Source organism: Vombatus ursinus, unplaced genomic scaffold (assembly GCF_900497805.2).
Source record: "Vombatus ursinus unplaced genomic scaffold, bare-nosed wombat genome assembly UNPS02000582.1, whole genome shotgun sequence".
Classification (NCBI taxonomy): domain Eukaryota; kingdom Metazoa; phylum Chordata; class Mammalia; order Diprotodontia; family Vombatidae; genus Vombatus; species Vombatus ursinus.
In genome coordinates this window covers 25,183,025-25,201,801 of record NW_020940360.1, presented here as the reverse complement: position 1 = coordinate 25,201,801, position 18,777 = coordinate 25,183,025, and the positions used below count along the sequence as shown (strand labels likewise).

The following is an 18,777-nucleotide window of genomic DNA, read 5'->3' as shown; positions in this document are numbered from 1 at the left end:
TAGTATTGGATGCAGAATTGGCCAAATTGGGGGGAGAGGGGAAAAGGAATAAAAACTCACTGAAGAAAATCATTCCCTAAAAATTAGAAATGGGACTCCATGAGATGTCAAGAAACAACAAAACATAGTCAAAAGGATGAAAAAAAAAATAGAAGAAAATGTGAAATATCTCATCAGAAAAACAACTGACCTGGAAAGCACAAGGAAACATACTCTAAGAATTATTGGATTACCTGAAAACCATAATCAAAAGAAAGAGCCCAGATGTCATATTTCATGAAATTATCAAGGAAAACTGCCCCAGTATCCTGGACCCAGAATGTGAAATGGAAATTGAAATAATCCACCAATCAACACCTGAAGGAGATCCCAAAATAAAAACTTTCAGGGATATTATAGTCAAATTCCAAAGCTCCCAGGTCAAAGAGAAAATATTTCAAGCAGCCAGAAAGAATCCTTTCAAATACTGTGGAGCCACATGATTTACTATCTACCACACTAAAGGAGTAGAAGGCTTGGAATATGATATTCCAGAAGGTGAAAGAGCTGGAATAACAACCAAGAATAACCTACCTAGCAAAACTGAGTATAATCCTTCAAGGGAAAAGAAATAGATATTTAATGAGAGGATTTTTAAGTATTCTTGATGAAAAGACGAGAGCTGAACAGATAATTTGACTTTCAATACAAGACTCAAGAGAAGCATAAAAAGGTAAACATGAAAGAGAAATCATAAGGGACTCAGTAAAGTTCAACTATGTACCTTTCTATATGGGAAGATGATACATATATGTTCTAAGAACTTTATCATTATTAGAGTAGTTAGAAGGGTTCTATATAGAAAAAGGCTGTGGGAGTGAGTTGATTATGTTGGAATGAAGTAAAAAAAAAATGAATAGGTGAGAAAGAGGGATTCCTTGATAAGGGAAAGGGCAATGGGAAAATTATCTCACATAAAAGAGGCATGAAAGGAAGATTTTTACAATGGAGGGAAAAATGGGGTGGTGGGCAATACCTGAACCTCACTCACATCTAAATGGTTCAAAATGGGAATCAATTAATCTCTCTCTCTCTCTCTCTAGCTGTATATGTGTGTGTGTGTATACACGCACACTAAATTGGTAATAAAAATCTGTCTTACACAATAGGGAAGCAGGAGGGGAAGGGGATAAGAGAAAAAGGGGGTGGTAATAAAAGGGAAGGCAGATAAAGAAGGCAGTGGTCAGAAGCAAAACAGACTTTAGAAGAGAGAGAAGAATAAACAAAAGAAAATAGGATGGAGGGAAATGGAGTTAGTAGTGATAACTGTAAATGTGAATGGAATGAATTCAGTCATAAAATGGAAGGAGATAGCAGAATGAATTACAAACTAGAACCCAAGAATATGTTGTTTACAAGAAACATTTGAAACAAAGAGGCACTCAGAAAAATAAAGGGCTAGAACAGAATCTATTATGCCTCAGTTGAAGTAAAAAAAGCAGGGGTAGAAATCATGATCTCAGACAAACCAAAAGCAAAAATAGACTTAATTGAAAGAGATAAACAGGGAAACTACATTTTGCTGAATGATACCATAGACAATGAAGTAATACTAATGGTAAACATATGCACCAAATGGCATAGCATCCAAATTCTTAAAGGAAAAGTTAAATGAATTATAGAAGGTAACAGACAGTAAAACCATACTGGTGGGGGACCTCAACCTTCCCCTTCTCAGATAGATAAATCTATTATCAGTTAGATAAATCTCACCATAAGATAAATAAGGAATCAAGAAGATGAATAGAATCTTAGAAAAGTTAGATGTGATAGGCCTCTGGAGAAAAATGATGGGAGTAGAAAAGAATGTATCTTTTTCTCAGCTGTATATGGCACCTCACAAAAATTGGCCATGTATCAGGGCATTAAAAACCTCACAACCAAATGCAGAAAAGAAGAAACATAAAATGCATCATTTTCAGACCATAATGCAATAAAAATGACATTTAATAAAGGGCTATGGAACCATAGATTAAAAGCTAATTGGAAACTAAATAATCTAATCCTAAAGAATGACTAGGTCACAGAACAAATCATAGAAACCATCAATAATTTCATTAAAGAGAATGGCAAAAATGAGACATTACAAAATTTGTGGGATGCCGTCAATGTGATACTTGGGAAAATTATGTCACTAATTGTATACATCAATAAAAGAGAGAAAACAAATCAATAAATTGGACATGCTACTAAAAAAATTTAGAAAAAGAACAAATTAACAACCTTCAATTAAACACCAAAATGGAAATCCTGAAAAATTGAATGAGAGATTAATAAAATTGAAAGGAACAAAATTATTGAACTAATAAAATTAGCAGCTGGTTTTATGAAAAAAAATAGATAAACCAGTGGTTAATTTGATTAAAAAAAAGAAAAGAAAACCAAATCACTAGTGTCAAAAATGAAAAGGGTAACTGCACCACCAATGAAGATGAAATTAAAGCAATTATTAGGAATTATTTGCCCAGTTATTTGCCAGTAAAACTAATAAACTAAGTGAAATGGGCAAACATTATAAAAATATAAACTCGAACTAACATTAGAGGAAATAGAATACTTAAATAACCCTATCTTAGGAAAAGAAATTGAACAAGCCATCAATGAACTCCCTAAGAAAAAATCTCAGATGGATTAACAAGTAAATTCTGCCACATTTAAGGAACAGTTAATCCCAATACTATACAAACTTTGGGGGAAAAAATAGATAAAGAAGTCCTACTTAATTCCTTTTATAACACAAATATGGTTTTGATACCAAAGGGAGAGCAAAAACAGAGAAAGAAAACAATAGACCGCTTTCCTTAATGAATGTTGATAGGTGGATATATCTCAAAATTTTGAATAATTGTTTTGTTCATAGAATAAAATAGTGAATACTACTACTATTACAATTACTGCTCCATATTTACACAGGGTGTCTCAAAAACCTTACTACAGTTTTAAGCTTTCATAGCTTAAATGTGTACCATAATGCCATTAAAGCTTAAAACTGCATTAAGACTTTTGGGACACTCTGTAAAGTGTCAAGCCCAAGAAATAGGCAGTGTTGTTATCATCCCCATTTGACAGATGAGAGAACTGAGACTCAGAGAAGTTAAATGACTTTCCCAGTATCACATAGAGGCAATACTCTAACCAAGGTCTCCTGACTTCAAGTCTAATGTTTCTATTGTACTGTCAATTCTAAGTGAGTAATGTAAAAATGGGAGAATAAGGACTAGTTTGAACATACATATTTTCATATCATTGGGTGGAAAAAGTTAGCCTGACTTCAGAATAGAAGAATTCCCTACTTTCATATTTGAATATGAAGCTACTGATGGTCTTTTTACTGTGTTGAATAGCAGTGGTTTAAAAAAAAAAAGAATGGTAGACTCTAATTATTCTCATTATTAAGTAGTAGTGTTGTTGTTCAGTCACGTCGGACTCTTCATGACCCCATGGATTATACTCACCTTGGGATTTTCTTGGTAAAGATACTGGTTTGCCATTTCCTTCTCCAGTGGATTAAGGCAAATAGAGTGACTTTCTCAGGGTCACATAGCTAGTAAATGCCTGAGGCTAGATTTAAACTCAGGTCTCCCTGACTTTAGGCCCAGTGCTCTATCCATTGAGCCACCTAACTATTGGTTAAATGGCTGTAACTAGAATTTTGCTTTTTTAAAATAGAGTACAGTCTGAAAAAATATTTTCCCTTTATCTTAAAAATCTACCTAAATTTTTTCAGTTGTGATATAATATAGGAATGCATTGTGTTGGTTAGTTTCAAGATAAAATTGTCTATCAGTAAGGATCATTCTTTGGAAGGATTTTTGTTTTTTGCCTTGCCTTTCATTGCTTTTTATTTTCCCATTTATCCAGGAAAGCAAACCAATAGAACTCAACTGATGACACCTTGGCTATTCAGTGACAAAGGAATCATGTGTTTAAAATATAACAATATAACCTTTGCCTATTCAGATAAAATGAAAAACTACAGGTACGTTTATTGACCAGTCAGTATAATCATTACTTATTTGGAGGAGAAATGTAATGATTTATCATAATCACAATAATTTATCATCTCACTTGGCAGTGAGATGATGTTTACTAATTTGTCCTTCTGTGATAGTCAAATACTTTGATTGAATGGCTTCTTATTTTTTAAAATTAGAATGCAGAATTTATGTGTCACTTTTTCTTTGAGTATTTTGGTAGAGTTATGTAATAATGTCACATGTGAAACCATAAATTATTTTGGTCAAAGAGAAAATCTATTTTGTATGTATACAGTTAATATTAAATTAGGAACTTTTGCATAATTGTATTAGTTTCACAAAATGAAATTTACAATTTTATGAAAAATATTATTTAGATTGGGCTCTATTTTCCAAGTGTCTAGCCTTGCTTCCTGCATAAGGGTGTTTTTGAAGTAATCGGGTAATGAAGAATGAAAAAAGGTGGATGAACATAATATTAAGGAAGAGTTCTACCTGTATCTTAAAAGGACATGTATGTTGTATACTTAGCCTTCAGGATTTACAGGTATTACTGAACATAATGTGACATGCTAAAGCCTAACTGGCATCACCCAACATTTCATAAAATAGAATTTCACTGTAACGGATTTTGTTCTGCTACAGCGTGAAACTTAAAATGGTACAGGTACCTTTTAGATCCCAATTTTTTTTTTTTTTGGCTAGGTGATGGGGTTGAGTGACTTGCCCAAAGTCACATAGCTAGTAAGTGTTATGGCTGGATTTGAACTAAGGTCCTCCTGACTCCAGTGCCAGTGCTCTATCCACTGTGCCACCTAGCTGCCCTGCAGATCCCAAATTTTTAAAACTCTTGGAAAATTATAAACATTTAATGGTCTTATTCAGAGGAGCTTCCTGAAAGGTTTAGCAAGTTGTGTGTCCAAACTAACACAACGTAGTCCTAAGGTCTTGTGTTAAATAAACATAGTAATTCTCTGTAGCCTAGCTCTCTTGGAAGGACTAGAGAATTCAATTTTGTAGGTTTATACTACACAGTGTCTGGTGATTTTCTTTCATTAGAGGACCCATTCCCCAGACATTGTTGCTCAGTAGCACATGCTGCATTCATTCCCTTTTGCCCAAATTTGCCAGAAATTGTATTATCCACTGGACTTTTCAGAATCATCGTGGTGCTGTCTGGTGTCATGAGCCTGGAAAGCCTCAAATTACTAGAAGTAACTTTGGTGGAAAGCAAACTTCTTTCTGTACTTAAGGGCAAATTTATTATAAAAGATTTTATTTCAAAGGAAATCAGCCATGGTGATATTAACAGAACTCCCTCATAAAACAAAGGGATATGGGGGTTTTGTATTTTATGAACTATAAGTAAGAATGCAGTATTATCCATGTTATGTTTTGAAGACCTTTGGCATTTCATATGTTCATTATTTTTATTCTTCAGGTATGTTGGAATGAGATTGTATAGCACTTCAAAAACAGTGGATCCAAAAGAGATGAAAACATTTAAGGCCCTGGCATACAAATGGTGGGATGAGCAAGGAGCATATGCACCTCTTCATTCTATGAATGACTTAAGGGTGCCACTTATTAGGTACTATTTGGCAAACTCTTAGTCTTCTTAAATGATACTGTGTTTAGTGCTTGATTTTCTGTTAAGTTTGTTTTCTCTTAATATATACTCAACCTCATAAGTATAAACTGTGTGCAAAAATGCACAGAAAAGGATACATTGTTATCATGCCTTTGAAGTTAGAATCTTTTACAAAGCTGTTTGAATATTTTTGTTATTTTATTATATTATCAATAATGTCACCTAATATGATAATCTTTTCTCTAGTACCTCACAAGGTACCTTACACCCCAGACTTTCTGATTCCTGTTCTTCTGATTTTTTAAGACCCTCTTTTCATTTCAGTTCAGCAAACTTTTCCCCTAACCATACTTTAAAAAATTTTTTTTTAAAATTCAATCCTCATCTCCACCTCCTGACTTCTCTGGCTTCCTTCAGGTCCCATCTAAAGTCCCACCTTCTACAAGAAGCCTTTCTAGGCATAGGGGACAGCCAGTGAAAATGCAGAGTCAGGAGATGAAATGCCTTTTTCAAGGAAGAGCATGATATCTGGGTGATATAAGATGAAGAGGAGGGAGAGAAATGAAACTCTTGGTGAATGACCTCAATTTTTTCGGTAAAATATGAAGCAAGGTTGTTAGCTATGAGAGTAAGGGTAGAGGGAACTTTGGGAGATTTGAGGGATGAAAAGGTTTGGAAAAGCTACTGTGGTGAGTGAGATGGTGAGTCAATTAGGGAGGTGTAAAAGGATTGCCTTGCTCTGGTGAGAGCCCACTTGAGATTATGTAACATAAATTTGTAGTGTTCTCATTCACCATAGTTTTATGATTTTTGTCTAGCTTTGTTCAGTAGCACATGAGTAGGAACAAAGTTGGTGATAGGATAAGGGCCAAGGGACTTGAGAGAAGAGGACAAGGTAGAGTTGAACTGGTTCAAAATGGGGAAGGGAGGAGAGAGGACCTAGTACAGCAGTGATGGCTTAGAAGAGAATAGAGGTGGGAGGATTAGAGGCCACAGTGAGGATGAAGAACTTTCAAAGGCAGAGGCAGAAGTAGAATAACAAGTTTGTGATCAGATAAGGAAATCTGCAAATTCATGAACATGTAAGCAGTGCATTTGTGGGTGATGGCAAGATCAAGGGTATGACCATCTCTGTGTGTAGCTGAGATTGAGTAGAAGAGTATATCATGGGAAATGAGTAAGTTGAAGAACCGGGAGGTTAGGGTGTTGGAGGGACTATAATTATAAATGTTGAAAGCTTCTAGTATGAGGACAGGAATTGGAGAGAAGAGAAAGACTTTGAGCCGGGCATTGAACTCATTGAAGATGGAAAGGGAGTGTCCTGAAGGTCAGATTTTTTGATTGGGTAGTAGGTATGGACTGAGCGAACTTCAAAGGAGAGGAGGGTTACTGAGTGATGATGGTAAAGTGGAAGCTTGAAAGTGGCATTGAGGAGAAGAATCTGTGATCTTTTGAACAATGAAAATCCATTAAGAAGGCAAAACAGGAAAAAAAATAGATCATTCCCCCTTTCCCCCTCCCCCATTGTGCTATTTAGCTTATATTTATATATATACGTGTGTGTGTGTGTATATATATATATATATATATATCTATCTTACATAAATGTTCTTTTGCCATGAGATGACATTTCTGCATTTGTAAGGTGAAATCTTACGCACAGACTTTACACAAAACTGATGAACTTAAAAAAAAAACACTGGAAAAAAATGACTGAAGTAATGAATGAGTGGATCAGATCCATAAATAGTGAAATATAGATTCCTTTCCTGTCTACAGATAAGCTAATTGATAAATGGTGATGTGATTTCTTAAAGCAAAAAAAAAAAAAAGCAAGGATTTCCTGTAATTCATTTTGATTGCTCTTGATTTCCACTTCTGCACAACACCACGACTATCCAAATTGTCTTTTCTTATTGTAAAAGACAGTGGATGAGAAATTTGCATGCAAAAGTTCAAACTGTGTCTCCATGGCTCATACTCTGTGTAACCCTGGGCAAATTATTCAACCTCTGGGGCAGCTAGGTGGCTCAGTGGATAGAGCACCGGCCCTGAAGTCAGGAGGAACTGAGTTCAAATCTGGTCTCAGACCAAACAGCTTGGCACTTACTAGCTGTGTGACCCTGGGCAAGTCACTTAACTCCAATTGCCTAAAAAAAAAAAATTATTCAACCTCTCTAACCCAGTCTTTCCTTGTCTGTAAAATGAATCTTGCTGGATGATATCTGAGGTCCCTTCCAGCTCTAAGGATCAATGACTCTATGATTTTTAACTTCCTTTCATTGTATGGAAATTATTTGTGGTTTGAAGGTACTATTGTTCCCTTTGTACTCATTTTCTCGTTTTGATTTAGAGGCTCCTAAACCTTTTTCAGTTTTGTACCATCTAGGCTATATCATTCCACCCCTTCCCCTATTCCTCAAACATCTTTTCAGTGAGTGTTTCTTTTTCCATTCTTCCTATTAGGATTACTGTGACCATTCTTTGGATTAATACCAGAAATGCCCAACAGACATACTGTTGTTGCTTTTAAAAATTTGCTTACATAAAACAGACTTCCTTACACATACTATCTGAAAAAAATAACAAATTGACAGAGTGGTAGGGTGTTTTGTGAAAGTTCATGCTTTGTGATTATAGAATTTTTGAGATGAAAAAATGCTCATTTTACTGATGAGGAAACAGACCATGGAAATATAAATGCATGATTTTAATCATTTAAACTTCACTGGATTTCAGTTTACTTATCTGTAAAATAAGGGAGTTGGACTACATAGTCTCTAAGGTCCCTTCCAAGTGATTTGTTCAAAATACATAGCAAGACTGTGATCATTACAATGATCCGTGACAATTCCAAGGGACTCATGATGAAAAATGCTATCCACCTCTAGAGAAAAATGTTGAATTCTGAGTGTGAATTAAAGTATAATTTTTTCACTTTTTTGGAGGGGTCATGGCTAATATGGAAACCTGTTTTGCATGATTTCACATATTCAATTGATACTACGTAGTTTGCCTTCTCAGTCAGTGGGAGAGGGGAGAAAGGGAGAGAATTTGGAACTCAAATTTTAAAAATGGTCATAAATAGGAAATAATGCACAGTAAGCAAGTGGCAGATTGGACCAGAAACCCAGGTCTTCTGAATATATCACTGTTTTTTCTCCGTAGCTTTTCTACGTTATGGCTCTGGAAAAGGCAAATTTTGTGCTCCTCTTATAATTGTTTAAAAGCATCACATTTTGGTAATATGCTACAGCATCTTTGTACCCATTTTTAGTCTTTTCATAGTTTTTTCGGTTTGGGTTATTTTTTTGTAATTTTATTTTTTCTGAGATTGGGGTATACTATGATTTATGGCTGTATTACAGCAACAGTATATTCTGAGAGGCATGGTGGTAAACAGATAGAAAACTGGTGTTGAAGGCAAGAAGACATGAGTTTTGGTACTGCCTTTGCCGCATATTTATTGGGCAACCTCTCAATGCCCTAAGCAATTGTCTAAGACTATACATTGTAGAGAAGGTGCTGACTTGCTTTGGTAAAGGAGTGTCCTATGACATTAAAATCATTTATCATTTAATAACAGAATATTGGTGTTAAAAGGATGGACCTCTTTGGTAGTCTTCAGTATAGTTTAAAAAACCCTGTACTTTGTGTTATCATTAGCTTTTCTGCCCAATCTCACTTCATTTTGAGTTTTCATACTCTGAAACTAATTTTATAGGACTTCCTACATTTTTCTATTTATTCTTTGTTGCCTGTCTTTCTTTTTATCTTCTGCACATGTCTTAAGATTTAAGTTTTTTGGTGAGTTCTTTGGTTTCTTAAGACAACTCTCCCTTTTGCTTCTCACTGGAATTATTTCTCACCTTTGAACTCATCACATATAGAACTTTTAAGAAGTTTAATATTCTTTTGTCATTAGGTACTACAGTTGGTTTGGCCATTCCCCAATTAGTAGGAAACTACTTTGTTACCAGCTCTTTGTTGTACACAAAAATGTTGCATAAATATTTTGTTATACACAGTATCTTTCTTTCCATATTGGACCTCCTTCAGGTATTATGCCTAGTAGTCAGATCTCTGTGACATTGCTGTCATTTCCTTGGCATAATTCTCAATTTCTGTCCAGAATTTTTAGACTAACTCATACCCTATCTACCTCCTTTTAGTGTATTTGTCTTGTTATAACTTATCCAATGTTGTCTATTACTGCCTTTTATTGTCTTTGTCAGTTGTTGGATCTGAGGTAAAATAGGTATTTCTGATTATGCGGCCCACTGTTAAAAAACTTAGTTGCCTCTGGTCTGCATTATTTCTTCCTCCTCCCATTCCTCCAGTTTCAAAGTTATTCTTTAGCTTTTCTGGTTTTGATCATGGGAAAATAAAAATTTTAAAATATTTACAAACAAACTGATTTTAAATTGCAAATGCAGCAGTTCTTTAAGAATGGCATACTTTAAAACTTTTTATTAATAAACCAATCACTGAACTTTTATATTTTTTGTTTTTTTAGACATAAGCCAGTCACAGATTTTATTATTATTATTATTTTTTAGAGATAACCTTTTGAAAACGGTTACTAATCATCAGTTGGAAAGTCCTTTGTCTGGAATGAAGATTCTGGATGTTGGCTGTGGAGGTGGATTGTTATGTGAAGTAAGAACTAGATCAGTGGATAATTATCTCACTTATTTTTTCCCTTTTAAACCAAAGTTAGAAGCCTGAGAGGGAGAGGAACAGATTTATACTGTATTCATTAAATATTTTTAAGAAACATTTGAATGAGTGAATGATAATATCCATCCTATGATGAGGGGTTAAGGCTGAGATTAAAAAAGTTCTTCTAATACAGTCACCTAACTTGGCCATGGAATTTTAACAGGTGACATTAAAGTTTGTTGCTGTATTATACCAGGCCTTGGGGACTAGCAATGAACCTTTCATTCTGTATTCTGGGTATTTTTCTTATAAAACTCATAATATAGAAGAATCTTGCTGAAACATTGTCCTTCCCCTTGTCATGTTGAAAAACCTTGTGAAATGACATTGTAATTATTCTGCCACATTTCAAGGGTATTAATGTAATGGCATGTAAATAGTGAAGGTAAGGAGAAATAATTAGTTTATAACATGCTACTGCTCAAAAGTACCTTCAATCTAAAATGTTAGCTCTGAAGCTAAATGTGAGATGATGAGACTGATATTCATGAGGGGCTCATGGGATTTTTGTAATTTTTTTATCCAGCCTTGTAAAGGCTTAGTAATTATAGCAACATAAACTAAGTCTATATGACTTTTGTATAAAAATACTCATTGGTTCCTGAAGGTGAAAAAGAGAACAGCTCACATCAAATAATTTCTCGTCTTCAGAGGAAAAGGGCAGTCCTCTAGAGTGGTTAAGAGAACTCAAAGACTGATTATGCCTTTATTTTAAAAATACATAATACATAAACTTAGTATATTTTTTGTTGTTTGCCGCTATGACTATAGAAAATAAATATAGTGCCATGTGCCCAGAGGCTAGAGAAAATTTTTTTTCATAATGTCTGACTGCTAGTCTTTTAGAAAATTACTAAAAATTTTAGGATGATAGTACAGGAATCTCATTTTCTTTCAGAGGGTGACAATCCTTTTTGTTCTTAGCCTCTAGGGCGACTGGGAGCTTTGGTTACTGGAATTGATCCTTTGAATGAGAATATTAAAACAGCACAGCAGCACAAATCATTTGATCCAGTCCTGGACAAGAGAATCCAGTACAAAGCATGTTCCCTGGAGGATATTGTAGAAGAGACTGCAGAAACTTTCGATGCTGTTGTAGCTTCAGAGGTTGTGGAGCATGTGAATGATTTGGAAACCTTTATTCAGTGCTGTTGCCAAGTATTAAAAGTAAGCATTGTTTTAGGTTGGCCAAAGGTTCTCTTCTGTTTATTTCTTTTACGAAGCAGGTACTCAAGCAGGTCTTGGCAGGGCAAAGGGTTTTTTGTGCATGTGGTAATAGATTTCCTTTTGCAACTGAAGCCATTCAGTCTCCAGCTTCAGCCTTTAAAGTCGAGCATGTCTTAGGGAACTTGGCAGTGCCTCTTCTCTCTATATCTTTATGTGCTCTTGTCTTGGCCCTTAATATCGATACCACTCAGTAGAGAACTGATATCTTGAAACCCGGGTTGCTGACTTTATTAGGCAATGCAAAGGCAGACGCTCTAAAAATTTTTGGAGTCTCGTTTCTTATTGAAAGTGAATGATCTTTGACAAGTGCAACTTTGGAAAGCTATCCTCATTTATTGCAGTATTCTTTCCTGTAATGTTGAGTAGGTTTAAATAGTTAAGGGATGCTTTTGCAAAAATTCCAAGAACAATTGATTTGTAATCAATTAAAAAGTGACATCTGTTACAGTAATTTCAGTTATCAAATTGTATATGTTAAGCAACTCTGTACATATATATATGGCTGTTCAAGATCCTGTGCAGAACAGCTCAATCTAGGCTTTGTAGTCTAAGTATGTGTTCCAAAATTTCTTTTTACATGTGGCCACATTGCATTGTATTCTACCTCTCAAAGTACCTTCAATATAAAATGTTAGCTCTGAAGCTAAATGTGAGATGATGAGACTGATATTCGTGAGGGACTTATGGGACTTTTGTATTTTTTTTATCCAGTCTTGTAAAGGCTAAGTAATTATAGCAACATAAACTATCTGAGCCATGATCATTCACTTTTGAATTCTAACAGTATTTTGTTCAAGAGGATTCCCTAGATTCAGGTGGAAAAAGAATGGAATGCTGTCCCCAATTTTCCTTCATTGCCCAAATTTCATTGCCCATAGGTGCATGCACATAAATGTGTAGCTGAAGTATTCCAGAAAAAAAAACAACTGGATAAATTCATCTTCCTTTCAAGAGCCAAAGAAGTGCCTTGGCTTTCACCTTCTGTTTATGTTCTCATTTCCCTTGTTGAACTTTTCTTGCACAAATTCTATAACTCTGAAGGAATTGAAAGTAAATGCTTTCTCTTGCTATGTATACACCTTTTTTCATCAGAAAAACATTTTAAACAAAAATAATTACTTTTCCTCTATCAATTTCACTTATCTAGTGAAAGAGTGACTGTTAGTGAATTTAGGGAGATCTGCTTAGGTTGTTTTTTCTTCCATCAGTCAGAAAAGTAGTGCAGATTTACAAATAGTAAAAGGATTAGGGAGAAATTGGATAAAAGTGATATCCAAAAACATATCTCCCTGTAATTAATTTGCAATTAAGTTCTTTGATTTCCCATATTGTTTGATGCATAGGAAAATGTTACAAAGCCACATATAAATTACTTTGACTAATCTGTTATTTTGGGGTCATTTTTACCCTTTTCTCTCTCAGCTCGCATAATCTAATAGACTATTTAGCAAAATTCTGTTTTTCTAAAATATCATTTTAATAAGAATGCTGGAAACAAAGAATTAGTAACTGAGATAATCTTGTTTCAGGTCTGTCTAATGACCTGGCAGTAGCAAAATCTCTCAGTGCCTTAGCTACTTTCTCTAAAGTTTAAAACCTAAGCTTCCATTGCACGCTTGTTGAATTTCTTATTTAAGAAGCTCATAAATTGAAGTTATATGTTTTTCTCATGAAGGAAACTAAACCTAATTGAATCTCTCTCCCAGGGTACATTTCTCAACTGTCATTCTATGATAGGGGCTTCCTTATTTTCTTACAGAAAATTATTTATTCATATCTCACAGGAAATCCTTTTATAAGTATGATATTTGTTGCACCTCATCCCTTTATAGTGAGATTGTGCTGTACATAAATTGTGCAGGTCAATCAGTATTTTTTGCACAAGATGTTATGGAATGCTGGTGCTTCATAGAAAAAAACATTATTAAGAGCCTGAGTTACTATTAAAAGCCTGACAATAATGTGTAAAATGCTTGTACTGAGGAATATTATTATTCTTTCAGTTTCATTTTCTAGGTTATTTTTTAAAATGTCTTTGATTCCATCATTTTAAAGATACCTTATTTTTTTAAAGTTTCTTTTTTATTGGAACTTAGTCACTGATAAATATGAAAATTTAAGCATGCAAAGAAAAAGACGATTATGTAAAAAATTAAATTTCTGTTATATGTGTGTTTTTAGAAGATATATACTCATACATATATCTACATGTTTTTTAAAAGATAAATACATACATATGTAATTATAAAATTTGACCAAACTGCTCTATTTGTTTGTATTACCTTATGTACTCTTCCCTTCTGGTCATTTAAAAATGGATGTTTTATTAATGCTTTTTTTTGCATATCAATCATTAATTCACTCACTTACTACTCTCACCTCCTCCTACCTCAATAGATGTCCTTTTTTATAACAAATGTATGCCTAGGCTAGCAAAACAAGTCAACATGTGTCTGAGAATGCATATCTCATTCAAAATCTTGAGTTCCTGACCTATCTGTCAAGATGTAGAAGGTATCATTGTCAGTCTTAAAATCAATATTGTTCACTGCTTTGATTAGAGTTCTGAGGTCTTTTAAAGGTATTTCTTTGCATGTTCATTTTACTCAATATCAGTTTGCAAGAGTCTTCCCATGTTTCTCGGAATCTTTCATATACGTAATTTCTTATAGTATAAAAATATTCCCTTACATTTATATTACCATAATTTTTCAGCTATCCCCCAATTAAAGGGGACCTATTTTATTTCCTTTGCTACTATAGGAAGAGATGCTGTAGATATTTTTGTACATATGGGTTCTTTTCCTTTATCTTTGATTTCTTTGGTATAGATGCCTAATAGTAGGTTTGCTGAGTTAAAGAGTATTTTTGGTTTAGTGACATTTGGGTTATAATTGAACCAGTTCACAGCTCCATGTTCATAGTGTATGAGTCTGCCTATTCTACAAGCTTTCTGATCATTGCTATTTTCCTCTTATACTATCTTTACCAACCTGATAGGTGTGAGGTGGAAGCTAAATATTGATTTAATTTGTTATCTTATTTTCAGATATTATTTTTCAGAATTCATGTGTCCAAAAGTTAGAAAAAGTAACTGATTAGCTTTGTGAGAGTTGTGAGTGCAGTGCTAATAAAAACCTATCTTTGAATATGAAGGTAACCGCCTTTAATAATGGGTAGAAATGGATAGATTTTCCCTCCCAATGCCATGAATATTATTTTGATATATTATATTTTTCCTTATATGCATCTCAGCTACAATTATGTTGGTTTTTGAACCTACCATGAAACAGTCTCAAACCTGTCACCTGACTGGTGCTACCTTCCCTTCTGAATTTCTTTAAACTGCCTTTTTTTTTTTTTTTGGTCTTGTTAGCCTGGAGGCTCTTTGTTCATTACTACAATCAACAAAACACAGCTTTCCTATGCCTTAGCAATTATCTTTGCAGAACAAATTGCAGGCATTGTACCTAAAGGAACTCATAACTGGGAGAAATTTGTTTCACCAGAAGAATTAGAGAGCTTTTTAGAATCAAGTAAGTATTAAAACAATCTTACCAGCTTAAATACAAATAATTCTTTCTAAAACATAAAACCTTTTTTAAAATGTGATCTTAATGAAGTCTTGTAATTTACTCATTGCTATAAATAAGATGACACATAAAGGAGTAAAATAGGACCCAACAAATTCAGGAGAAACCAACTCTTAAATTGGGGAGGGATATATATATATATGAATGTCAAATAGAGATAACTGTGCAGTGTTGAGAAGAGAGCTGGATCTGGGATATGGGGGACCGGGATTCTGGTACTGGTTCTGTATCTTAAGCTTAATCTTATGCGACTCACTTAGGTTCTCTAGGCCTCGTTTCAATCATCTGCAAGGGGTAGGCTTGGCTTAGTGCAGGAGTTCTTAATCTTTTTAGTGTCATGGACCAGTTTGTCACTCTGGTGAAGCCTATAGCCCTCTTCTCAGAATAAGGTCTTTAAAGATATAAAATACACAGGACGGCAAAGGAACCAATCATATTGGAATACAGCTATCAGGATATTAAAAAAAATAAAGTCATGGACACTACATTAAGAACCCCTGATCTAGTGTAAAGAATACTATCTTAGAGTGAAAAAATGCTGCCAGTTGATGTTTATGTGATCTTGGGCAAGTGTCTTCATTTGTTTCTTTTATCTCCAAGTTTCCAAACTTGACCAGTTTCCTCACTTGTAAAATGTGAGGGTTGGACTAGATTATCTCTAAAGTCTCTTACAACTGTCACTCTATGAAAATTAGGGCAACAGGTTAGATGACCTATAAGATCCCTTCCAACCACTCTCATGTTCTGTGATCCCAGTCACATTGGGCTAGGGCATTTCCTAGGTACCGTTAGCAGATGAAAGCCCTAGTATCTAGTTGCACCCCTCTTTATTCATTTCCTCACTCATTCATGTCCCCTCAGGTATTGAAGTGCTTCTAGTGTGGGCAAAGCCCAAAGAACCCTCAGACCAGTCCCCTTAAGCTGCCTATACTTAAAGGCACTATTGTATAATATGGACTTCTTTTTTTTTTTTATTATTTCATTTTTACCCCAATTCCATGTAAAACAATTTTTAATATTCATTTTTTTTTTAAAGTTTCCACATTCTATCCTTTCCTCCATTCCTTCTCCTCTCCCTGAGAGGGCAAGCAATCTGATATAGGTTATACATGTGCAAGCATGCAAAACATTTAAATGTTCTTCTTTTTAACAAAGGGTAGTAAACCAAGAATGCATATGAATGGGAAAAACCTTCAACAATGTTGGACAAGTTTACACCAAAATATTATGATGAACCTGCTAGGCTTCATAGCTACTTGGCCATTATTAAGCCATGATCAACTTATTTTGTGACCAATATACTTGTTTATAAATTTGTTATACATATTCAGGTTGTGATGTTAAATGTTTAATTTTAATGCTAAATGTTAAAATGTTAAAAACTAAATGGTATTTGGTGCACCACTCTGGTGCAGGCCCTCATTACTTCACACCTTAATTACTGCAATAGCTGGCTGATGAGTCTACCTGGCTCAAGTCTCTCCCTACTCCAATCCATCTTCCATTCAGTCACTACAGTGATTTTCCTAAATCTAATTATGTCACATATCCACCCCCTGCCCCCACCCCCTGAAATTCTAGTGGCTTTCAGTTACTTCCAGAAGCAAATACAAAATGCATTGTTTGGCGTTCAGAACTCTTCATAACCCTAGGTCCAGTCTTCTTACACCTGACTCTCCGACACATACTCTTCAATCCAGTGACATTGGCCTCCTGGCTATTCTGTGAATAGGACATTCTGTTTCTTGGCTCTGTGCATTTTCTCTGGCTGTCCCCCACGAGTGGAATATTCTCCCTTTTCTCCTCTGCTTACTGACCTCCTTGTCTTCCTTTAAGTCTCAACTAAAATCCTACCTTCTACAGGAAGCTTTCCCTAACCTCTCTTTAATTCCAGTGCCTTCCTTTTGTTAATTATTTCCTATTTATTCTGTATATAGCTTGCTTTGTCTATATTTATTCGAATGTTGTCCCCCACTAGATAGTAAGCTCTTTGAGGGCAGGTGCTGTCTTTTACCTCTTTTTGTAATCCCAGTGCTTAGCACAATGCTTGGCACATAGTAGGTGCTTAATAAATGTTTATTGAATTGAAATGAATTTTATAGTCCCAATTAGAAATGGTTTGTTTTTTAGATTCCTTTTTGTACTGTTTTTAAACATCAGACCTAAGATGAGCTCTTTTTTTCTAATTGATTAGAAAGTATGGCTGCCTATACCATTCAAGAAGAGTTGTATGTGTATTATTTCAACCTTGCTTTTTTATTACTGGTAGTTATATCAACATTCTAAGAACTTTGCTTGTTATAATTTGTTAAATCAGTTTTGTGATTTTTTTTTTTTAGATGGTCTTTTGGTCCAGACAATAACAGGAATGCTATACAATCCTTTCTCAGGCTACTGGAGATGGACTGAAAATACCAGCCTTAACTATGCAGCTCATGCCATTAAATCTAGTGCACAAGTGGAAACTGAAGAGCACCATACTAAAACTCCTGGCATAGATGGCCAGGAAGCATCTCAGAAATGAATCAGTTCTATACATTTTAGTAATGTTACTTGCTAGCCTAATGTTTCTGAATATGAAAATTTTTTAAAAATTAACTTTCTAGAAGGAATCATGTAGGAAAAGAACAAAAACACAGGAAAAAAGTTTTTATTCAAAATTATAGCCACCTTCACATGCCTGTTTTAACACTAAAATCTTGGTTTTGCTAAGGTAATATATAAGGTAGAGGGCTTTCTTCAGATTGGCATGTCTTCTCTCCCCATTCTTAAAAAATATAATCTATATATATTTTAAACATTTCCCCTTATAGAAATGTTTAGTATCAAATTTTATCTTTGTCTTTAATTTTTAAAAAAATGCATCATGTTTCTCTTTTTTTTAGCTTAGTTTTAAACTGTTGTGTAGCTGACAGCAGAGACTTGGCAGATTTCTCCAGAGTACATGCTTTATGTCAGATATATTTGGAAGACAGATGGATGTTTTCCCAGTCCATTGCAACTACTTCTTAGGATCTAGAGATTTTTTGAAAATTTAGTTTAATTTTTTTCAGTGAACAAAAAATCTGTTTGCTCTCCCCACATTCTCATCTCACTGGAAAAAAAGAAAAAGAAAAACAAAATCTTTGTAACAAATGTGTATAGTGAAGCAAAACAAATTCCCCCATTGGCTATGTCCAAAAATAGATGTCTAAATTTTCACTCTTAGTCCACAAACTCTCTATCAGGAGATAGGTAGTATGTTTAATTGCATTGCTCAGTGTTCTTGAGTCTTTCAGATTTGCCTGTCTTTACAGTGTTGTTGTGTTTATATAAATTGTTTTGGTTCTGTTCATTTTACTCTATATTGGTTCATGCACGTCTTCCCAGGTTTCTTTGAAATTGTCCCTTTCATTTCTTATGACATAGTATTCCATTACATTCATATACCATAATTTGTCCAGCTATTCCCCAGTTATTGAGGAATCCCCCCCTAATTTCCAGTTCTCTGCCATTTCAAAGAGCTACTATATTTTTGTACATATGAGTCCTGATGGAAAATAGGCACATAAAAGCATTGTTGGTGGAGCTGTGAATTTGTCTAGCCATTTTGAAAAACAATTTAGAAATATACCCCCAGAGTAACTAA

At 34.5% G+C, this 18,777-nt stretch overlaps 1 protein-coding gene across 2 annotated transcripts in view; it reads left to right on the top strand.

Moving 5' to 3' along the window:
• The window catches only part of COQ3 (coenzyme Q3, methyltransferase), a 29,050-nt gene extending 10,567 nt beyond the window's left edge, over positions 1–18,483 (top strand). For both annotated transcript variants that reach the window (XM_027855785.1, XM_027855795.1), the window contains exons 2-7: positions 3,901–4,018; positions 5,458–5,607; positions 10,167–10,266; positions 11,254–11,496; positions 14,933–15,092; positions 17,489–18,483. In XM_027855785.1, coding sequence (XP_027711586.1) covers positions 3,901–4,018; positions 5,458–5,607; positions 10,167–10,266; positions 11,254–11,496; positions 14,933–15,092; positions 17,489–17,673 — 956 coding nt within the window. In that variant the 3' untranslated portion in view covers positions 17,674–18,483. The remainder of the gene's footprint in view (positions 1–3,900; positions 4,019–5,457; positions 5,608–10,166; positions 10,267–11,253; positions 11,497–14,932; positions 15,093–17,488) is intronic.
• Positions 18,484–18,777: the final 294 nt, after the last annotated feature.